Source organism: Lachancea lanzarotensis, scaffold LALA0S01 (genome assembly GCF_000938715.1).
Source record: "Lachancea lanzarotensis genome assembly LALA0, scaffold LALA0S01, whole genome shotgun sequence".
NCBI classification, from domain to species: domain Eukaryota; kingdom Fungi; phylum Ascomycota; class Saccharomycetes; order Saccharomycetales; family Saccharomycetaceae; genus Lachancea; species Lachancea lanzarotensis.
Genome location: NW_019212879.1, coordinates 1,070,550 through 1,086,463, shown reverse-complemented (window position 1 = coordinate 1,086,463; position 15,914 = coordinate 1,070,550). Strand labels below are relative to the sequence as shown.

The 15,914-nt window shown below is 44.0% G+C and overlaps 7 protein-coding genes and 2 non-coding genes across 9 annotated transcripts; 5 read left to right on the top strand and 4 right to left on the bottom strand.

Annotated features, from left to right (window-relative positions):
* Window positions 1-881: 881 nt before the first annotated feature.
* LALA0_S01e11738g (LALA0S01e11738g1_1) lies at window positions 882-2,006 on the top strand (the record flags this gene model as incomplete). The annotated part of the gene is made up of 1 exon (XM_022774640.1): window positions 882-2,006. One exon carries the CDS (start codon window positions 882-884, stop codon window positions 2,004-2,006), a length of 1,125 nt encoding a protein of 374 aa, XP_022626717.1.
* Window positions 2,007-2,322: 316 nt separating this feature from the next.
* On the bottom strand, window positions 2,323-2,395 carry LALA0_S01e11716r. Its single transcript has one exon. It is a non-coding gene; the product is annotated as a tRNA-Ala (tRNA).
* Window positions 2,396-2,870: 475 nt separating this feature from the next.
* On the top strand, window positions 2,871-2,943 carry LALA0_S01e11694r. The gene has a single exon. It is a non-coding gene; the product is annotated as a tRNA-Ala (tRNA).
* Window positions 2,944-4,872: 1,929 nt separating this feature from the next.
* Window positions 4,873-5,676, top strand: ORA1 (LALA0S01e11672g1_1; the record flags this gene model as incomplete). Its single annotated transcript, XM_022774639.1, has 1 exon — window positions 4,873-5,676. The coding sequence occupies one exon, from the start codon at window positions 4,873-4,875 to the stop codon at window positions 5,674-5,676; it is 804 nt and encodes a 267-aa protein (XP_022626716.1).
* A 36-nt stretch (window positions 5,677-5,712) lies between these two features.
* Window positions 5,713-10,678, bottom strand: SNF2 (LALA0S01e11650g1_1; the record flags this gene model as incomplete). The annotated part of the gene is made up of 2 exons (XM_022774638.1): window positions 5,713-10,524; window positions 10,625-10,678. The coding sequence occupies 2 exons, from the start codon at window positions 10,676-10,678 to the stop codon at window positions 5,713-5,715; spliced, it is 4,866 nt and encodes a 1,621-aa protein (XP_022626715.1).
* A 305-nt stretch (window positions 10,679-10,983) lies between these two features.
* On the top strand, window positions 10,984-11,544 carry LALA0_S01e11628g (LALA0S01e11628g1_1; the record flags this gene model as incomplete). The annotated part of the gene is made up of 1 exon (XM_022774637.1): window positions 10,984-11,544. One exon carries the CDS (start codon window positions 10,984-10,986, stop codon window positions 11,542-11,544), a length of 561 nt encoding a protein of 186 aa, XP_022626714.1.
* A 23-nt stretch (window positions 11,545-11,567) lies between these two features.
* On the bottom strand, window positions 11,568-13,319 carry TAF7 (LALA0S01e11606g1_1; the record flags this gene model as incomplete). The annotated part of the gene is made up of 1 exon (XM_022774636.1): window positions 11,568-13,319. The coding sequence occupies one exon, from the start codon at window positions 13,317-13,319 to the stop codon at window positions 11,568-11,570; it is 1,752 nt and encodes a 583-aa protein (XP_022626713.1).
* A 218-nt stretch (window positions 13,320-13,537) lies between these two features.
* MTF1 (LALA0S01e11584g1_1) lies at window positions 13,538-14,584 on the top strand (the record flags this gene model as incomplete). Its single annotated transcript, XM_022774635.1, has 1 exon — window positions 13,538-14,584. The coding sequence occupies one exon, from the start codon at window positions 13,538-13,540 to the stop codon at window positions 14,582-14,584; it is 1,047 nt and encodes a 348-aa protein (XP_022626712.1).
* A 30-nt stretch (window positions 14,585-14,614) lies between these two features.
* LALA0_S01e11562g (LALA0S01e11562g1_1) lies at window positions 14,615-15,757 on the bottom strand (the record flags this gene model as incomplete). The annotated part of the gene is made up of 1 exon (XM_022774634.1): window positions 14,615-15,757. The coding sequence occupies one exon, from the start codon at window positions 15,755-15,757 to the stop codon at window positions 14,615-14,617; it is 1,143 nt and encodes a 380-aa protein (XP_022626711.1).
* Between the last annotated feature and the right edge of the window lie 157 nt (window positions 15,758-15,914).

Sequence of the window (15,914 nt, the reverse complement as noted above, 5' to 3'; positions counted from 1 at the left end):
AGTGGGGTGTTTGGGTGTCTGGGTGACGTAGCTAGGGTGTCTGGGTGGTTTTGGTGGACAGGTATTTGTCAGACCCACTAGTTACTAGCCGCCATATAGAATGAGAGAAAAGGATCGGTGCGGGTCATTTGACAAGACGGGGTCTTCGAGCCTCAAAAATTTTGGCTTTAGATGTGTGTGTGTGTGTGAATGTCACACATGCATGCTAAATACCATCAGCCAACTACCAACCCACTCAGGTCTTGTTGCAACGATAAACGTAGCTCCCGCTTCCAGTACATAGCAATATTCATCTACATGCATAGAAACAATTCGGATCCGACTTTTCTCGATCATAGATATATCACTTTATACGTAAGAGTAGTAGGAGTCTCCTATGGGACTCTTCCACGCTCTCAAACCCCATTAGACGCTGGTTTCCACGTCTCTGGTCTGTCTTACGACTCTTTTTCGACTTCACTGTCTGTTGAAACCCCGCTAGTGCACGATGGACGCAATTTGACTTCTCAAACGATCTCAAACAGATCAGTTATAACTCAATTCATAACAATGGCCTATACATCCATCTACAACAAAACTCAGTTCTTGTAGATCCAGTCGACCAGCTACTTTCGGCATGCCAAACGAAAGAATCCATTATTCGTTCCCACTCCTGCATAGAACTCTTCCCATAATCAAAAAAATTGTCTCTTAATAACGCCCATGATAAACGCAACGCAGAGAGCACAGTATCTGATTCAACCCAATGTATAACACACGGTGCTTTTCCACGAAATCCCAGAATTCGCTATCCAACTTCTTCTCAGCGTTGAAAGACGATCTTGCCGTACTTGTCTCTTAGTCTGTCTCTTGCAACTAACACCATATTTCAAACCTTAGCAATGGCTTACCCAGAACAATTCCAAGGGTTCGCAACTAACGACCCCAAAGACTGGGCTCATCCAAAACTTACCAGCTACCAGCCCAAAAACTTTGGTAATCGCGACGTAGACATCGAGGTCGAATGCTGTGGTATTTGTGCTTCGGAGTTGTTTGCTCTTCAAAACGGATGGTCTCACGAACCTATGACTTGCTTGAGCTCCAAATACGGTCCTAAAACGCAAGTAGTGGGCCACGAAGTCGTCGGCAAAGTTGTGGCCGTGGGTCCAGAAGTTACGCTCTGTAAAATCGGCGATAGAGTAGGTTTGGGTGCCCAGGCTTCGGCTTGCATGCAATGTTCCCGTTGCACTTCTCAAAACGAACAATATTGTCAAAACTCCGTTTCCACCTATTGCTCCAAATACCCGGACGGCTACGTCTCTCAAGGTGGATACGCTTCCCACGTTCGTGCTCATGAACAGTTCTGCTTTCCAATCCCACCTGAAATCCCATCTGAACTTGTGGCGCCTTTGCAATGCGGTGGCTTAACGGTGTACTCGCCAATCAAACGTAACATCGCCGGTAAGACCAACCCCAAAGTCGCTGTCATTGGTATCGGTGGCCTAGGACACATGGCCATCATGATCGCCAGGGCCCTGGGTGCTGAAGTTTATGCCGTTTCTCGTGGCTACTCCAAGAAAGACGATGCTATGAAAATGGGCGCTCATAAGTTCGTCGCTACCAGTGAAGAAAACTGGCAACAGAGTCTTTTTGACCAGTTCGACTTGATCTTGAACTGTGCTTCTTCCACAACATCCCTGGACCTCAACAATCTTTTGCCATGCTTGAAGGTCAATTGCAACTTCATTTCCGTTGGCTTGCCACACGTTGACGAAGACTTCAGAGTTAAGCCCTTCACATTTTTCCGCAACGGTTGCAACATTGGTTCTTCCAAACTAGGTTCTAGAACCGAGGCCATCGAGTTGATGGACTTGGCAGTGAAACATAATTTCAGGCCATGGGTAGAAACTATCCAAGTTTCTGAAGCCGGTGTTTCTGAAGGTCTCACTCGTCTAAATGACGGTGATGTTAGATATAGATTTACCTTGACCGGTTTCCATGAGTTCTTCAACACGGGAAAGCAGTAGATTTCAGAATACGTTTTTCTAGACGTACCCCAAAGGTGTACTAAGATAAGGACTCTAAAGTTTATATATAGTAAGCGGTTTTGTTAACAACCTCCAGGGTTTTATGCCAAGGCCTGTCAGTATCGTACAGAACCCCGTATTTGTGCTGTAATCAAGAAGGTAGGACAAATTGTTTTCTACGGAGTACGAGATGAGATCAAATGCCAGCGAGACTGCCAAAACTATCGTTTGCAGTTTCCTATTAGCAGCTGCCTAAGTTTCCCTTATAGCTATGCTCGGGTACCTTTAACAAATCTCAGTACAGCAAAAAAAATGGTGGACTAAACCGGAGTTGAACCGATGACCTCTCCCATGCGAAGGGAACGCTCTACCAACTGCGCTATTAGCCCATTACCGTTGAGCTACAAGAGCCACATCATATTGAACGAATTGTTCAGGATACCTATACCTTGCTTCCTTGGTCCATGACCTCAAAAGCCGACCGTTTCTCACAGTTTCCAAGCGTATGTTGTCGCGCATTGAAGTTTCATATATGGTATCTGTTCAACCTCACACCTCAAAATCACAATGGATTTCGTTGGTCTCTGAAAACAAATCTAAATGTAGCCGAGTGTTTCCGACCATTTAGCACCTACAGCACAGTGATCCCGTCGTAGTATCATGGAATATATCATCATGGGCGTAGTTCCCGAAGCTCCGATGAATAAGATCATCCAAAAGATCAGTAATACCTTGCGCCGCTGCGCTAATGAGATCGTTGATCACACATTCCTGTATAACCAGGCAGTTTTCTCAACCCTTCAACAATCACTGAGCCTCCATGGCTCAGCGGTTCTGAAGGCACTATTCAGCTAGCTCAGAAAAGGGCGTGTAACTCAGTTGGTAGAGTGCTCGCTTTGCATGCGAGAAGTCATCGGTTCGACTCCGGTCTCGTCCATAATTTTTTTGGCTTTACCTTTTTATCACAAGGAACTAAACGGCTTCACACAAGTCTTCTCTCTTCTCTCACCTTAGGCCCATATCTCATGGGGATCTTGACTTGATTGTGTGGGAAATATGGTCATAGTGTTGAAAGTGCGTAGCCAAACAAAACAGGTGATAATATGATGGACGGTAATTGGTCTCAATTTGAAGTTACTCCAAGTTTCGTATAACTCGTGAAAGCACGGTAGGGGCAATAAATCGGGTTTTGTGCATCGGACAACTACCTGATCCATTTTACTCGTCGAATACTTCCTTTTTCTTCCAATCATCGAAAAATGGATGACGGGCATTTGTACAGAAACTGGGTGACGATCAGTCCATCAACCAAACACCGAAAGTTGAACTAATATCTGTCTTCAAACATTTCTGAATGTCTTTTTACTGCTGCTACGCATGCAAATCCCAGCCAATGACGGTCGAGTAGCAGAATACTGTCATATTTATATACTACGGCAAGATCAAAGCATGAAATCGTAATATTTTGAAAGGATTCAATTTGCGCTACTAATCGAATTTGAATAAACTGCGCTATCGATGTGTGTTAGAGACCTTAGTGCCAGACCGCTCACGGTTCAAATCATGTTCTCGCAAAATAACGTCCAAAGTCACCTACGTCTAATTTTGAATTTCAAGCTCCAGTAGCCTTAAAGTTAGACAGAAGTAAAGAGTTACGTTCTTGTTCAAGACTTGTCTGGCTAAGCATCTTCAGCACCGTCCGTCAATCGTAAGATCCCAGACATCCGCATAAGAATTCTTGATACTCAACTTTGGCAATTGAGGAAGGATGGGCATGTGATCAGGGTGGAAACTAATACAAAAGTATGCCTATAGACGACAATAGGTATCAGGCTGTTCTATCCTGAACTACGTTCTGTAACATTCGATTACTCATGAAAGGTTCTGCAATTAACAAAACACACGGTATTAGCGTTTTAGATAATCCGAGGAAATTTGATTTCTGACCAAGCGATTTGTTTTACACTGTTTATAATAACAGATCATATTAGAACTTCCTAAATGTAACAATACTCAGAACAAACTTAAAATTTTCTTCTCTCAAAATACAGAGGTTCAGTTAGGCCTGTTAAGCCAAGGAAAACCCTCAAACACATTTGATAATGTTCCCAGCTAGGACTTTGATATATACAATAAGTTGCAGACATGAGGTGCGTCACTAGCTGCTGAACAAACACCAATATACTATTAGATCGTCAGGAGAGCTATCCATTGAGTTCAAAGTCATACTGGCCATCAATAAGGCGGTTCCCACGGTGGTGACCACTCAATAGTCATCCAACCTACGCATTATTGTCCCTTGACAGCTTTAAAAATGAGCCACGTGATCCAGCGACAGATGACGAGCGAGGTAAAAAGTGATCTCACGAAAAGGTTTACGTATCCCATTTATCATTCATGCCCGCAGGGTTTACCATTGATTCTTCACAGCAGCTCAAGATTTTCCAGCAATGTTGGGCAATGAGATGAGACTATTCAGAACTTCGCATCGCCAAGAAATGCTAGCAAAAGGCTTTGAGAAAAAGGCATCCCAGATAAATCCCCAAAAACCGTTTCATATCGTCCACGGTATTAACCAAATTTAAACGCCTTAACCCGCCGATCTCAACTACCAGCCCTCAAGTGTGTGATCACATTGTGACTTTTTTCTTGTGACCCGGAATTTGAACGCCAACTTGGATACCGCTTATCGTCCTTCCCAATTAGGCAGCGTTCTCGACCAGATAAGGTCACATGACCTATTCTTGTTTAAATAACATATAAAAAGGTGGATCCACAGCAGATATCAAAGAACTAGGTCCTCCATGCCTCACTCGCCAAGCGTATTGCATCCTTTATAGAACCATAGACGTTTTTTATAGTAACCATGTCCCAAGGAAGAAGAGCTGCTGAGAGACTTGCCGGTAAGACCGTTTTTATCACCGGTGCCTCTGCTGGTATTGGTCAAGCCACCGCTCTGGAATATCTAGACGCATCTAACGGGAACCTAAAACTTATTCTAGCAGCCAGAAGACTAGAAAAATTAGAGGAACTGAAGCAAACGATCAATAAAGACTATCCTGATGCCAAAGTGTTTATTGGCCAATTGGATGTAACGGAAACTGCAAAAATTCAATTATTCGTGGACAGCTTGCCCGAAGAATTCAAAGACATAGATATTCTGATCAACAATGCCGGAAAAGCTTTGGGATCTGACCCCGTAGGCACAATTTCGTCACAAGACATTGCTGGCATGATGGATACCAACGTTTTGGGATTGATTAACGTTACACAGGCAGTGCTACCCATTTTCCAAGCCAAAAATTCCGGAGACATCGTGAATTTGGGGTCCGTCGCTGGCCGTGAAGCTTATCCAACGGGTGCAATCTACTGTGCCACAAAACATGCGGTCCGGGCGTTCACTCAAAGTCTTCGCAAGGAATTGATCAGCACCAAGATTAGAGTCATCGAAATCGACCCTGGTAACGTGGAAACCGAATTCTCTATGGTTAGATACAAGGGCGACACCGATCGTGCTCAGAAAGTCTACGAAGGAACTGAGCCCTTGGTGGCCGAAGACATTGCCGATTTGATTGTATACAGTACCTCCAGAAAGGCTAACACGGTCATCGCAGACGTTTTGGTCTTTGCCACCAACCAGGCCTCTCCATTTCATATCTTCCGCAATTAAATGAACATCGATTAATTATAATTACATTTAGCCTTTCTAACTTAAACCAGAAGGTAGTTGAGTCTTTAGTGGTCCAGTTGCGAATTTTTCGTCAAATTCGGTGAAATCCACTTCGTCTGTAGTTCCTGTCATTTCCTTGTATTTCTCAATTATGGCCTTTTCTAACTCCAAAGAATCGAGATAAATCAAAGATTCCTCGGTGTTGTAAATTCTTGCATTGGCAAAAATCAGATGAAAGTCCTCTAGAGCATTTTTCAATGTCCCATAAGCTTTTGATTCTATATGAGTCATGATATTCTCGAATGCAACAGGGTACCGGATCAGCTTGTAGTAGTCTGGATACAATTTTTTCGAGGGTTTTACCAGAAAAATATCTGCTAATCGTCTCTCATCTTCGTCTTCGTATTTGATTGCATAGTCAAACAGACTCCGTGCTTCTTGAGCAACGCGGGTTCTTTCATCCTCGGATAGAGTCAAGAGAGATCCGTCCCGAATGTAAGGATTCCCAGTTTTTTTGTCCATGGACCGTGGTGGACGACCCCTACCGCGCGGCTTGGGTTTGACGTCAAAATTTGATGCGGTGAATTTCTGTCCAGTTGTAGGAAGCGCTGTTGGTGTATCTCCACGCTCCATAGCTTCCGCAGGTGACTTTTCATCCAAATTTTCAGGTTCTTCTGTTTCCAACTTAGCTTTTTTGTTCTGAGTGGAAACTTCGCTAGCGCTACGCTTTCTATCAGCCGCCATGTCATTCTCAGCCTGATCGTCATCCTCATGATCACTGACTTCAAATTGTTTTAGCCACTGCTCTTCACTAACCTCGTCATCGTAAAGTGCTGTTTTTCTTTCTCGAGAACCCCTGCCACCCGCCAGCACTTCATCCTCGTCTTCCTTCTTAAGCTCGGCTTCTATATCCTGATGGTAGATGTTAGGTAATTCCGCCGTTTCCATCAGAGTAGTCGTTATCCCATTTTCCAAATGTTTGCGACTGCGCTCTTCGTCAATGTCTGCAAATATCTTAAGCTCTTCCTCGTTTCGAGCCAAAATTTCATTCAATTCATTGTCGTCAATCTGTTCGTCTTCTTCAAGTCCTAGCTCGCGCTTCTTCTTCAAGTTTTCTTCAGCTTCCAGTAAAGATCTCAATAGAGCTTCCTGTTCTTCCGCCGTGGACTTGTTGTCAAACTTACCTGCTTGAATAACTTTTCCGTCAATGTCCAACTTTTTGTGAGCACGATCTAGAATAACTTCTTCGACTGAGTTCTCTGTAATTAGTCTGAGAATTCTAACCTCATTTTTTTGCCCAATTCTGTGCGCTCTGTCTTGCGCTTGTAAATCTTGATGTGGGTTCCAATCCGTATCGAAAATGATAACTGTGTCTGCGGTTTGTAAATTCAATCCAAGCCCACCAGCCCTAGTGGATAAAAGGAAACAGAAATACTCAGAGTTAGGTTCATTGAAAAGTCGCAAAAGCATACTACGATCGTCAGATTTAGTATGACCATCCAGACGTAAGTATTTTAAACCCAACAACCTGAGGAAATCTTCCATTATATCCATGATCTGAGTCATTTGAAAAAAAATCAAAATTCGATGGTTTGTCGCCTTGAATTTCGGTAAGATTCTTTCTAGTAACTCGAATTTCCCTGCAACACGCCATATATTGGAATTAGTTTCCCTAGTAGGATTAATTTGATCTTCAACTTCTTCAAAAACAAACGGGTGATTGCAAATTTTCTTCAGTTGCATGATTTGGTTATTGAAACCGCGTAAAGTGACGGTTTTGTTGTTGCCCGTGATATCACCCGAAAACAAACGACGGTGCTTCAGCATCAATTCGTACAACTTTTGTTGCAACCCACTCATCTTGCATTTGAGAACTTTTTCGATTTTATCGGGAAGTTCCTTTTCGACATCTTTCTTCAGTCTCCGCAGCAAAAAAGGACGTAATACCTTGTGCAATCTTCGGATCACCAGAAGCGTCTCTTCTTCACTCAATGCTATCTTATCTTGACCACCGGTATTTGCGAATGGTGTGTTGAACCACTCATCAAACGACTTTACAGAGTTGAAAATTTTAGGTAAAACAAAATTCAACAAGGCCCAAAGTTCCGGTAGATTATTTTGCAAAGGGGTACCAGTCAAAATTAGACGGTAATCTGTGTGATAGTAATTGTTCAATGTCAGTGATAACTTCGACTGCGCATTTTTCATACGATGTCCTTCATCGATAATCATGTGCACCCATTTAATCTTCGAGAGCAAACTTCTTTCCTTGATGATGTACTCGAAAGTTGTTAATACCACATCAAATTGGCCAGAACGAATGATGCCCTGCTTGGATTTCCTCTCATTGGGAGTACCCTTATATGCTACCATTCTTATGACTGGTGCCCATTTCTCAAACTCCGAGTCCCAGTTTGTAAGAGTGGACAGTGGTACAATGACTAGAGAGGGACCTCGTACATTTTTGACTTCATAGAGGTACGTCAATAGCGAAATAGTTTGAATTGTTTTTCCCAAACCCATCTCATCGGCAAGAATCCCATTCAAGTGATTGTTGTACAGCGAAACCATCCATTGTAAACCTTTCAGTTGATACTCTTTCAAAGTTCCTCCCACAAGAATTGATGGCTGAACTTTAACTTCCTCCTTGATGCGATGTGCTACGTTATAATAATCGATGTTCCGCCGTTCATCTTCATCCTGAACGTCTGGCAACGAGCTAATGGCGTCGGGATCATCAACTGCGATATCTTCTTCAACTTTGAGGTGCGAATCGATTTTTTCCTTAGTGTATTGTTGCTGGTCTTTAACAGCCTTTGTTAAAGAGTCCAAAAATGCATTGGTTTGTTTTAGCAAATGCGTAATTCTGGTATCTTTGGTTTGATCCAACAGCTTGATATAGGCTTCTTCATCATTTGCCTTCAGCGCTTGCAAACGCTGCTTAGCATTTCTTTCAACTCGTTTCTGCTCCTCCTTTTCGATGTTAGTATGCAGCGACACTAAACGGTGGCCATACTTAACTCTTTGCGTCCGGCGGCTGAGTCTATTGGTGTAGCACGCGATAGAACTGTCTGCGATGCTTTTCAATTTAGTGATATGCTCGTGCTTGCGACGCTGGCTTTGTAAAACCTCGTGTCTCTTATACAACTCGTCCGTTAGCAATGCATCTTGTAAGTTGACCCTTCTTATTTTTGACAGAAAGTTTGGATGTGTGTTGGTTAAAAGCGCTTTTTGGTACCATTCAAATTGCAAAACATGACCTCTGACAGCCTTTTGTAGCGGTAATAGCTGAAGCGAATAGTAGTCATTTCTAGCCGATTCTTTGGAAGCCAAGGATGTCTCGTCGTTCAATAAATCTGTCAGACAAGAATCCACAGCAGTATCAATATCCAGCGCAATTAATGTTTGGTAAACTTCCATTGCACAGTGGACATCAATACCTGGGGGCAGGGTACCTGGCCTCAAAAGGGGCAGTGGGTGTGCTTTAGTCGGAAAGAGCTGGTGGTAATGGATGGGCTCATCTATCGGCGGAGGGAGCGTGTAGCAATCCACAATATCTGAAGCATTGATATTCACAATTTTCTCAATCTCAGGGTTCAGCGTACGATATTCTTCCAGAGGAATGGGAACCTTGATTGTGTCTTCCTTTTCAGGTTGAGTCTTCACGTTATTTTCATCATTCTGAGGAATCGATTTGCGACTAGTGATGCTAGTGATTTCTTCTTCTGCTTTTGGAGGTGGTGCGTTTAGATCGCCGTTATATGAGAGTGACTTGGCCGCAGTAACTGGTACACGTCCATCGGATTCATGGGTCTCTGAGCCATAAGGCCGCATTTGTTCTTGATAAACTTGTGGGGACGCTCGAATTGAAGCCTGCACTGGAGCCTGCACTGGAGCCTGCACTGGAGCCTGCACTGGAGCTTGCACTGGAGCCTGCACTGGAGCCTGCACTGGAGCTTGAGCGGGAAACTGTTGAGGAACCTGAACAGGAGACTGTTGTTGCACCTGTGGCTGGTTCACGTTTGAGAACGACTGTTGAGTCGCGGAGTTCGAGTTCAGCATACTATTGGGCCTCGATGGGCTTGCAACATGTTGTTGAGTGGTCTGGCGTTGTTTGACAGTCTCGCTAAGTTCCAGAAGCATCTGCTTGAAGTTTGGAGGGTTATTTAGTGATTGCTGTATCACTTCTTGCGCTTCGTGTGGCACAGGCTGCCTGCTCAAGAGGTACCGTAAGGAGGTGATCTGAGCCTTGAGGAGCTCCGATTGTTCAGTTGTGAAAAGTGTCTGTCCTTGAGGTCCAAGATTACTTGATGAATTAGAGGGTGCTGGACCTGAAGATGGCTGAGCCACAGGACTTTGTGCATTGCCATTCTGCATACCAGAGTTGAGTGAGCCATTGGAATACCTTGGAGGTATGTTTTGTTGTTGTTGGGGCGGTAACTGCTGTTGCTGCTGTAGTTGTTGCTGATGGTGGTGTTGTTGTGGTACTTGCTGCGCTGATTCTGGTTGCTGGGCGCCCGACGGCCAGTGCGAAGGCGATGCCTGTGTTGGTGTATTACGCTGTGCTTCAGAGACTCCTTGACCAGGATGATTAGGATTAGGCGGTACGTTTGGGCTCTGGATTGATTGTTCTATCGTCTGCGGTTCTGATTGATGTTGTGGTGGTTGCTGCTGTTGTGGTTGCTGCTGTTGTGGTTGTTGCTGCTGCTGCTGCTGCTGCTGTTGCTGCTGCTGCTGTTGCTGCTGCTGCTGTTGTTTGGCAGCAACCCGAAGAACCTTAGTAAAATATATAAACTCAGGAACGGTGGAGGCATTTTCTCCGTGCTCATTGCGCAGTTGTTGCCATCTCTGTGCCATCCATGTTAGTAAAACTGTCTGCAATTATAGAATGGGTAATTCACTACAGTAATCCTTCAAAAAGGTCCGAAAAACTTGTTGAAAAACATACTAAATAACACCGATTTATCTCTTCTCTCGTCAGTTGTCTCTGCGGGATTTCCATGCCCTCCATGGCGCTCTTTTGTAGGTGTTTTGGCTTTTGAAAAGTTACGATTTCATTAAGATTCTTGTTTTTAAATATCAATTTCAAGGTTAGTAAAGTTCATTAAATTTCATCACATTAGAGCCATACTAAGAACAGAACCAGAAAGACCTTGAAAGAAACCATCTCATCACTGGGAGCGTATATATAAAGACCTACAACTAGTCAGTGTCTCGCTTCGCTTCATAGCTCTAGAAATCTTTCTGTAAATTGAGTGCTGTATTATTGGTCGCCGATTAGTGTTACTTGTCTATAGTGGAAGTAGGATGTCGATCAACGGGTTGACAGTCGAAGAAGACAGGCGTTCATTGCCTTTTGTGCCCTTGGAAAGAGAGATGATAGCATACAATGCGGCTCCTGTGGTCAGCATAAAAGTTTGGCCTGTTTTGGAAGCGGGAGCTGGACGCAACGATGACAACAAAGTTCGAAAGATCGGCGTCAAGGGCCGTCTTTTCGTTACCTCCCAGCGATTGATTTTCCTCAGCAATGAGCATACGAAACCGGTGCAAAATCTTGTGATATTGTTCCGCCAGCTCACACTGCCCAGACACCAGGATAGTCCCATAACGCTTGTCATGCCATGGTTTGGAGCCAACTCACTGAAATTCGAATTCCGAGTTTTACCAGAACAAATATTGAACAATGGACCATTACTGGATAGTTCGTACACTTGGAGATGCGAAATCACCCTGGAACAGCGGTCCAGTGCAGTTCGCGATATTTTCCAGCTGAAGGACGTGATCAATAGTGCTTTGGCTTCGAACGCGAGTAGTGGTAGTTTATCGGAGCACCAAGAGGAGGAGACTTTGCCAGAGTACGCTCCGTAGTTCAGGATTCTAGAATTTTACTCTCATTCATCACCCTCACCGCCGAATAGCATCATCATATCCATGTCATCCTGATCAAGCTCCTCGGGCGGTTTCTGCGCGTCAGCATTGTTGTTCGTGTTCGCAACATTCGTAACATCTTCATCGTCTTCGTCATCATCATCGTCATCTTCTGCTTCCTCTGCTTCTTCAGCCTCGTCGGCCTCTTCGTCCTCATCTTCATCATCGTCATCGTTCTCGATTTCGTCAGGTGCTGCGCTCTGAGATTTACTAGAAATATTGGAGTCCCCGCTAAGCTTCAATTGTTTCCTCTTAATCTCTGCTTCCTTCTCCATTTTCTTTATACTGTCAATAAACCTTGACTTCAGAAGTGGATTCGTTGCCTTTTCTAACTTTTGTCTATTCTGTTGCAAAATACTCTCGAGTTCTTCCAGTTCATCTCTCAAAAGTTCCGCATGTTGAAGACCTTCGTCTACCGCCGGCTTGGCGACATTGGCGGCAGTATCAAGTTCTGCAGCGTCCTCTTCTTCCGGTTCTTCTTCTTCTTCTTCTTCTCCACCTTCTTCCTCGTCTTCCTCTTCATCCTCTTCTTCTTCATCCTCCCCGTTATCTTGTTCAACGTCATCGCCCGTCTCCTCGACGGCTTGCTTACGCATATCAGCGGTCATCTGCTCGACACCTTGGCGATCTTCTTGCAATGCTTGTTCTAGCTCCAGTTCCAGATCCTCATGGTCATCCTCGCCGAACAAAGCAAAACCTTCGTTCGAAGACGAGTCAAGAGGTAGATCATTGGAGCTTGCCCTTTGTTGTTGCAAGGAATGTTCATCGACCAAATCGTAAGTAAAGCCTTCCGCCTCTTGATCCTGTCGCAGCAAGTGCTCTACCGTTTTCTCGACATATTCGACTTCCTGTATCGCAAGCCGACGACGAAACCTCCGATTTCGAACATTGTAGAGTGGTGGTGTGATTCCGTGCTTATAATCATATCCCTTTTTGACTATTTCCTCCAGATGGCTAGCCTCAGTGTCTGTTAACGGACCGCCGTTGAATCCACGAAATGCCAGTTTTTTACATTCCTCAATCTCGGTTTTGTAATCATCGAAATGCTTCACAACAAGGTCCTCTGTATCTGGTGCCATAACTGAAAATACTTCTTCATCATGGTCGATGGGTTTGACGCATAAGAGCATTTGCGAAACGTCAAATGCCTTTATAAGGTTTTTCCGGTCAACACTTTTATTCACTTCAATAATCGTAGGCAAGTTGACTAAAATTGCGCCGTACATGTGCCCATTGATTTTAACAACGGCATGTCTCTCGCCCTTCCATTTTAAGCTTATACCGGAAAAGTCCCCACTTTCAATGCAGTTTTTCACAAATTCTGTCTGAACGTCGGGCAAAACTCGTAGCACAATACCATCCTCAATGAGTGGATCGTCTTCGATGTCTGAAGCCTCCGAATCGTAGCCTTCCCCAGGTACTCTGACGGGTTTTATTCTGAATCTTGGCGCTTTTGGAGTCACAGAACTCGCGGGATTCGAATCGTCTCTATTATTCAGATTGATTTTCAGTTTCATGGGCTGTGATCCCTCCTTTTCCGCATCTTTTTTAGAGTCTGCCTTCTGCTTCAGTTTAACTTTCAGTGGACCTTTTGGTGTACCACTGGGTGTACCAATTTCATTACTGTTTTTGGCTTTCTTTCTGGGTCTTTTCGTCTGAGATTCCTCTGATAAGGTTTCTGAAGCCCTAGGGTTCTTGATCTTGATCTTAGGCATTGATATAGGGCTGGAAGTGCATCAAGTTCGCTCGGTTTCTTGTAAAACTAATGTTCTTGAATTTGACTAAATTTATAAACATAATATAGTCTGGTGTCTATCAAAGCTCATCGCATCATCTCTCACCTCATCGCTTCAGAAACTTAAAACTAACACAAGTGGTATATAGGGTAGAACTTTCTCTACAGGCACCAAACTTCAGCATTTTAACACTAGGAATGTCATTGGTAACCAAATCAGCTCGAGAGCTTACCCAAATCCAACACTACTATGGGTTTCGTTATGTCTTGAATACGATAGTTCACGAACGAATTTTCGACAAACTGAAGGTACCGACAAAGTACCCGAATTCTGATAGACTGAAAGTTTTAGACCTATATCCAGGTCCATCACAGCATTCTGCTGTATTTTATAATCGATATAGACCTGCTCAGCATCTACTGATGGACTCTAGGCCGGATTTCGTCAAACACATTTCTGACCTCATTGCACGAAATAAGGGCTGTGAGCCAACCCTGCAACTATACAAGCACGATCCGTACGAATGGCAGGCGTATACTGACTTGATAGATGTAGACAAAGTTTTGAGCCCGAGCAACTGCAGTCGTGAGTCCATTCACGACCAATTTCTCGTTCTGGCCAATCTCACCGGTATGATTGGCGAGGGACTCTTCATGCAATGGTTGGCTTGTATAGGAAACCGCAATTGGCTACAGCGCTTTGGCCGGGTCAAAATACTGGTCTGGGTTCAGCAGTGTACAGCTGTCAAACTTTTAGCCAAGCCCGGAGATCAGTTGAGGGCCAAATGCTCTTTAGTAACTGAGGCTTTCACGGAAACTAAACTTGTGGCTGCCATGAACACTAAAAAATCGGGTGGTGGTAGCGCCAATTTTTCGGATAATATCTTGTCCGAAGATCGGCCGGTAATGTTCGATCAACAGGACGTGTGGCCACCGAGTGGTAAAAACATCTGTCTTTTGGAGGTCAACCCACGCGACCACAGCATTGATCTCGACAACTTTGACTACGTTTCGAAGCATTTACTGATTTTGAAAAGTACACCGCTATATGATTCTCTGGACTCGCTTGGCCATGGCGCCAAGGAATACTTTCGCAAAGTAGTCCAGAACCAGAAGCTACTTGAAAAGTGCCCAAAAGAATTGACACTAGCAGAGTTTTTGCACATAACTGAGATTTTCGATAAGTGGCCTTTCAAGCCTGACATCTACTTGGATTTTATAGACGTTTTCCAGGAGAGCGATTAGGTTTACGGATGTTCTTGGGGCCAAAAATGCTTATCCGCGCTGCTCGAGGTATTTGCGCCTAGAAATCCAACCAATCCCGGGTACACAGACTCTACGCAAGGGTTTTCCGTGCTTGTCATAAAGAGGAACATTTTCTAGTGATGGGTCCATTTCAAATGAAGGCGCTACCTGCGCTTCAGTTACTCTAGTTGAGAACTCTGCTGGTGAGTTATAGTGGGCGTAAATCTGTTCCCTGCATGATAACTGCCTGTACTTGTCTCTGCTGATATAGGTCTTCCATTCTTTTCTGCCCTCTTTCGTTGTGAGGTCGAAAACAAGCGCTTTATTTTTTGACATGAGATTGATCGGGAGATCTTTGAGGCCAACATATGTTTCTACAACACCGGTAATTTCTTCGTTCTTCGAAATCGCGTCGAGTCCCTCGCCTTGGACATGCGTTTCGTTACTAGCCTTTGGAATATTTCCATCTCTCCTCAATTCATTAAATATCGGAGACTTGCCTTGATCATCCACGCTCAAGCCAGTTTGTCTCAAAATTCCTAGTTTGCGTAATCTGCTGAGCACTTTAGTTTCAAGCTCACCTATCTGGTTATAAATTGGGTGGATGCGGGATAAGCTCAGATTTGCTAAAATACGAAGCCTTGATAAGACATTTCTTGTGTCCAATTGCTCGAAGCGTCTTACCGACGACAGTGTCCATGTCAAAAAGGCAAGTCCTATCACCAAACAAGCGGCCCTCGACGTAAATGGGATTGAGTTCTCAACGCCAGCCAAACTGATCTTAGATGGAGCTTGTAATGTCCTCGCATTACGAAGGTAAGAAAGCTCAGCCCTGAAAAGACAGCTGTAGAAATCGAGGATCAATTCCTCTTCATTCTTTACCGAGTTAGTCACTTTCGAGTTTTTGATATCCGCGAGACAGTCATTCTCATCACTTTGAATGGATCCCGCCGCCTCAAATTTTGATTCTTTGTGAAAGCAGTCGACTATAGCCGCATCTTTTCCTTCATTCAATAGGAAACGACTTAGTTGACCTATCTCGAAAGTCGTCGAGGTCTTCAAAATTGCAATTGGACGTATGCTATCGACTTTAGGTGTCTCATTTCGATCACTCAGAAAGAAGAGGCTAAATAAGTGTAACAGAAGACATAGAATTTCGATAAGCATTGCCATGGTATAGGAAAAGAACCAGGAGGCCTTTTTGGATTGACCGTTTTTTCCTAATGGGCATTTGTGATGTTTAAATTCGAGTCACTGTCGCTGACGTTTAATTTCTTGAAGTAAACAAAAAATTGGCCTGTAAGTTGGAAGAAAAGTATCGCTACCGAAA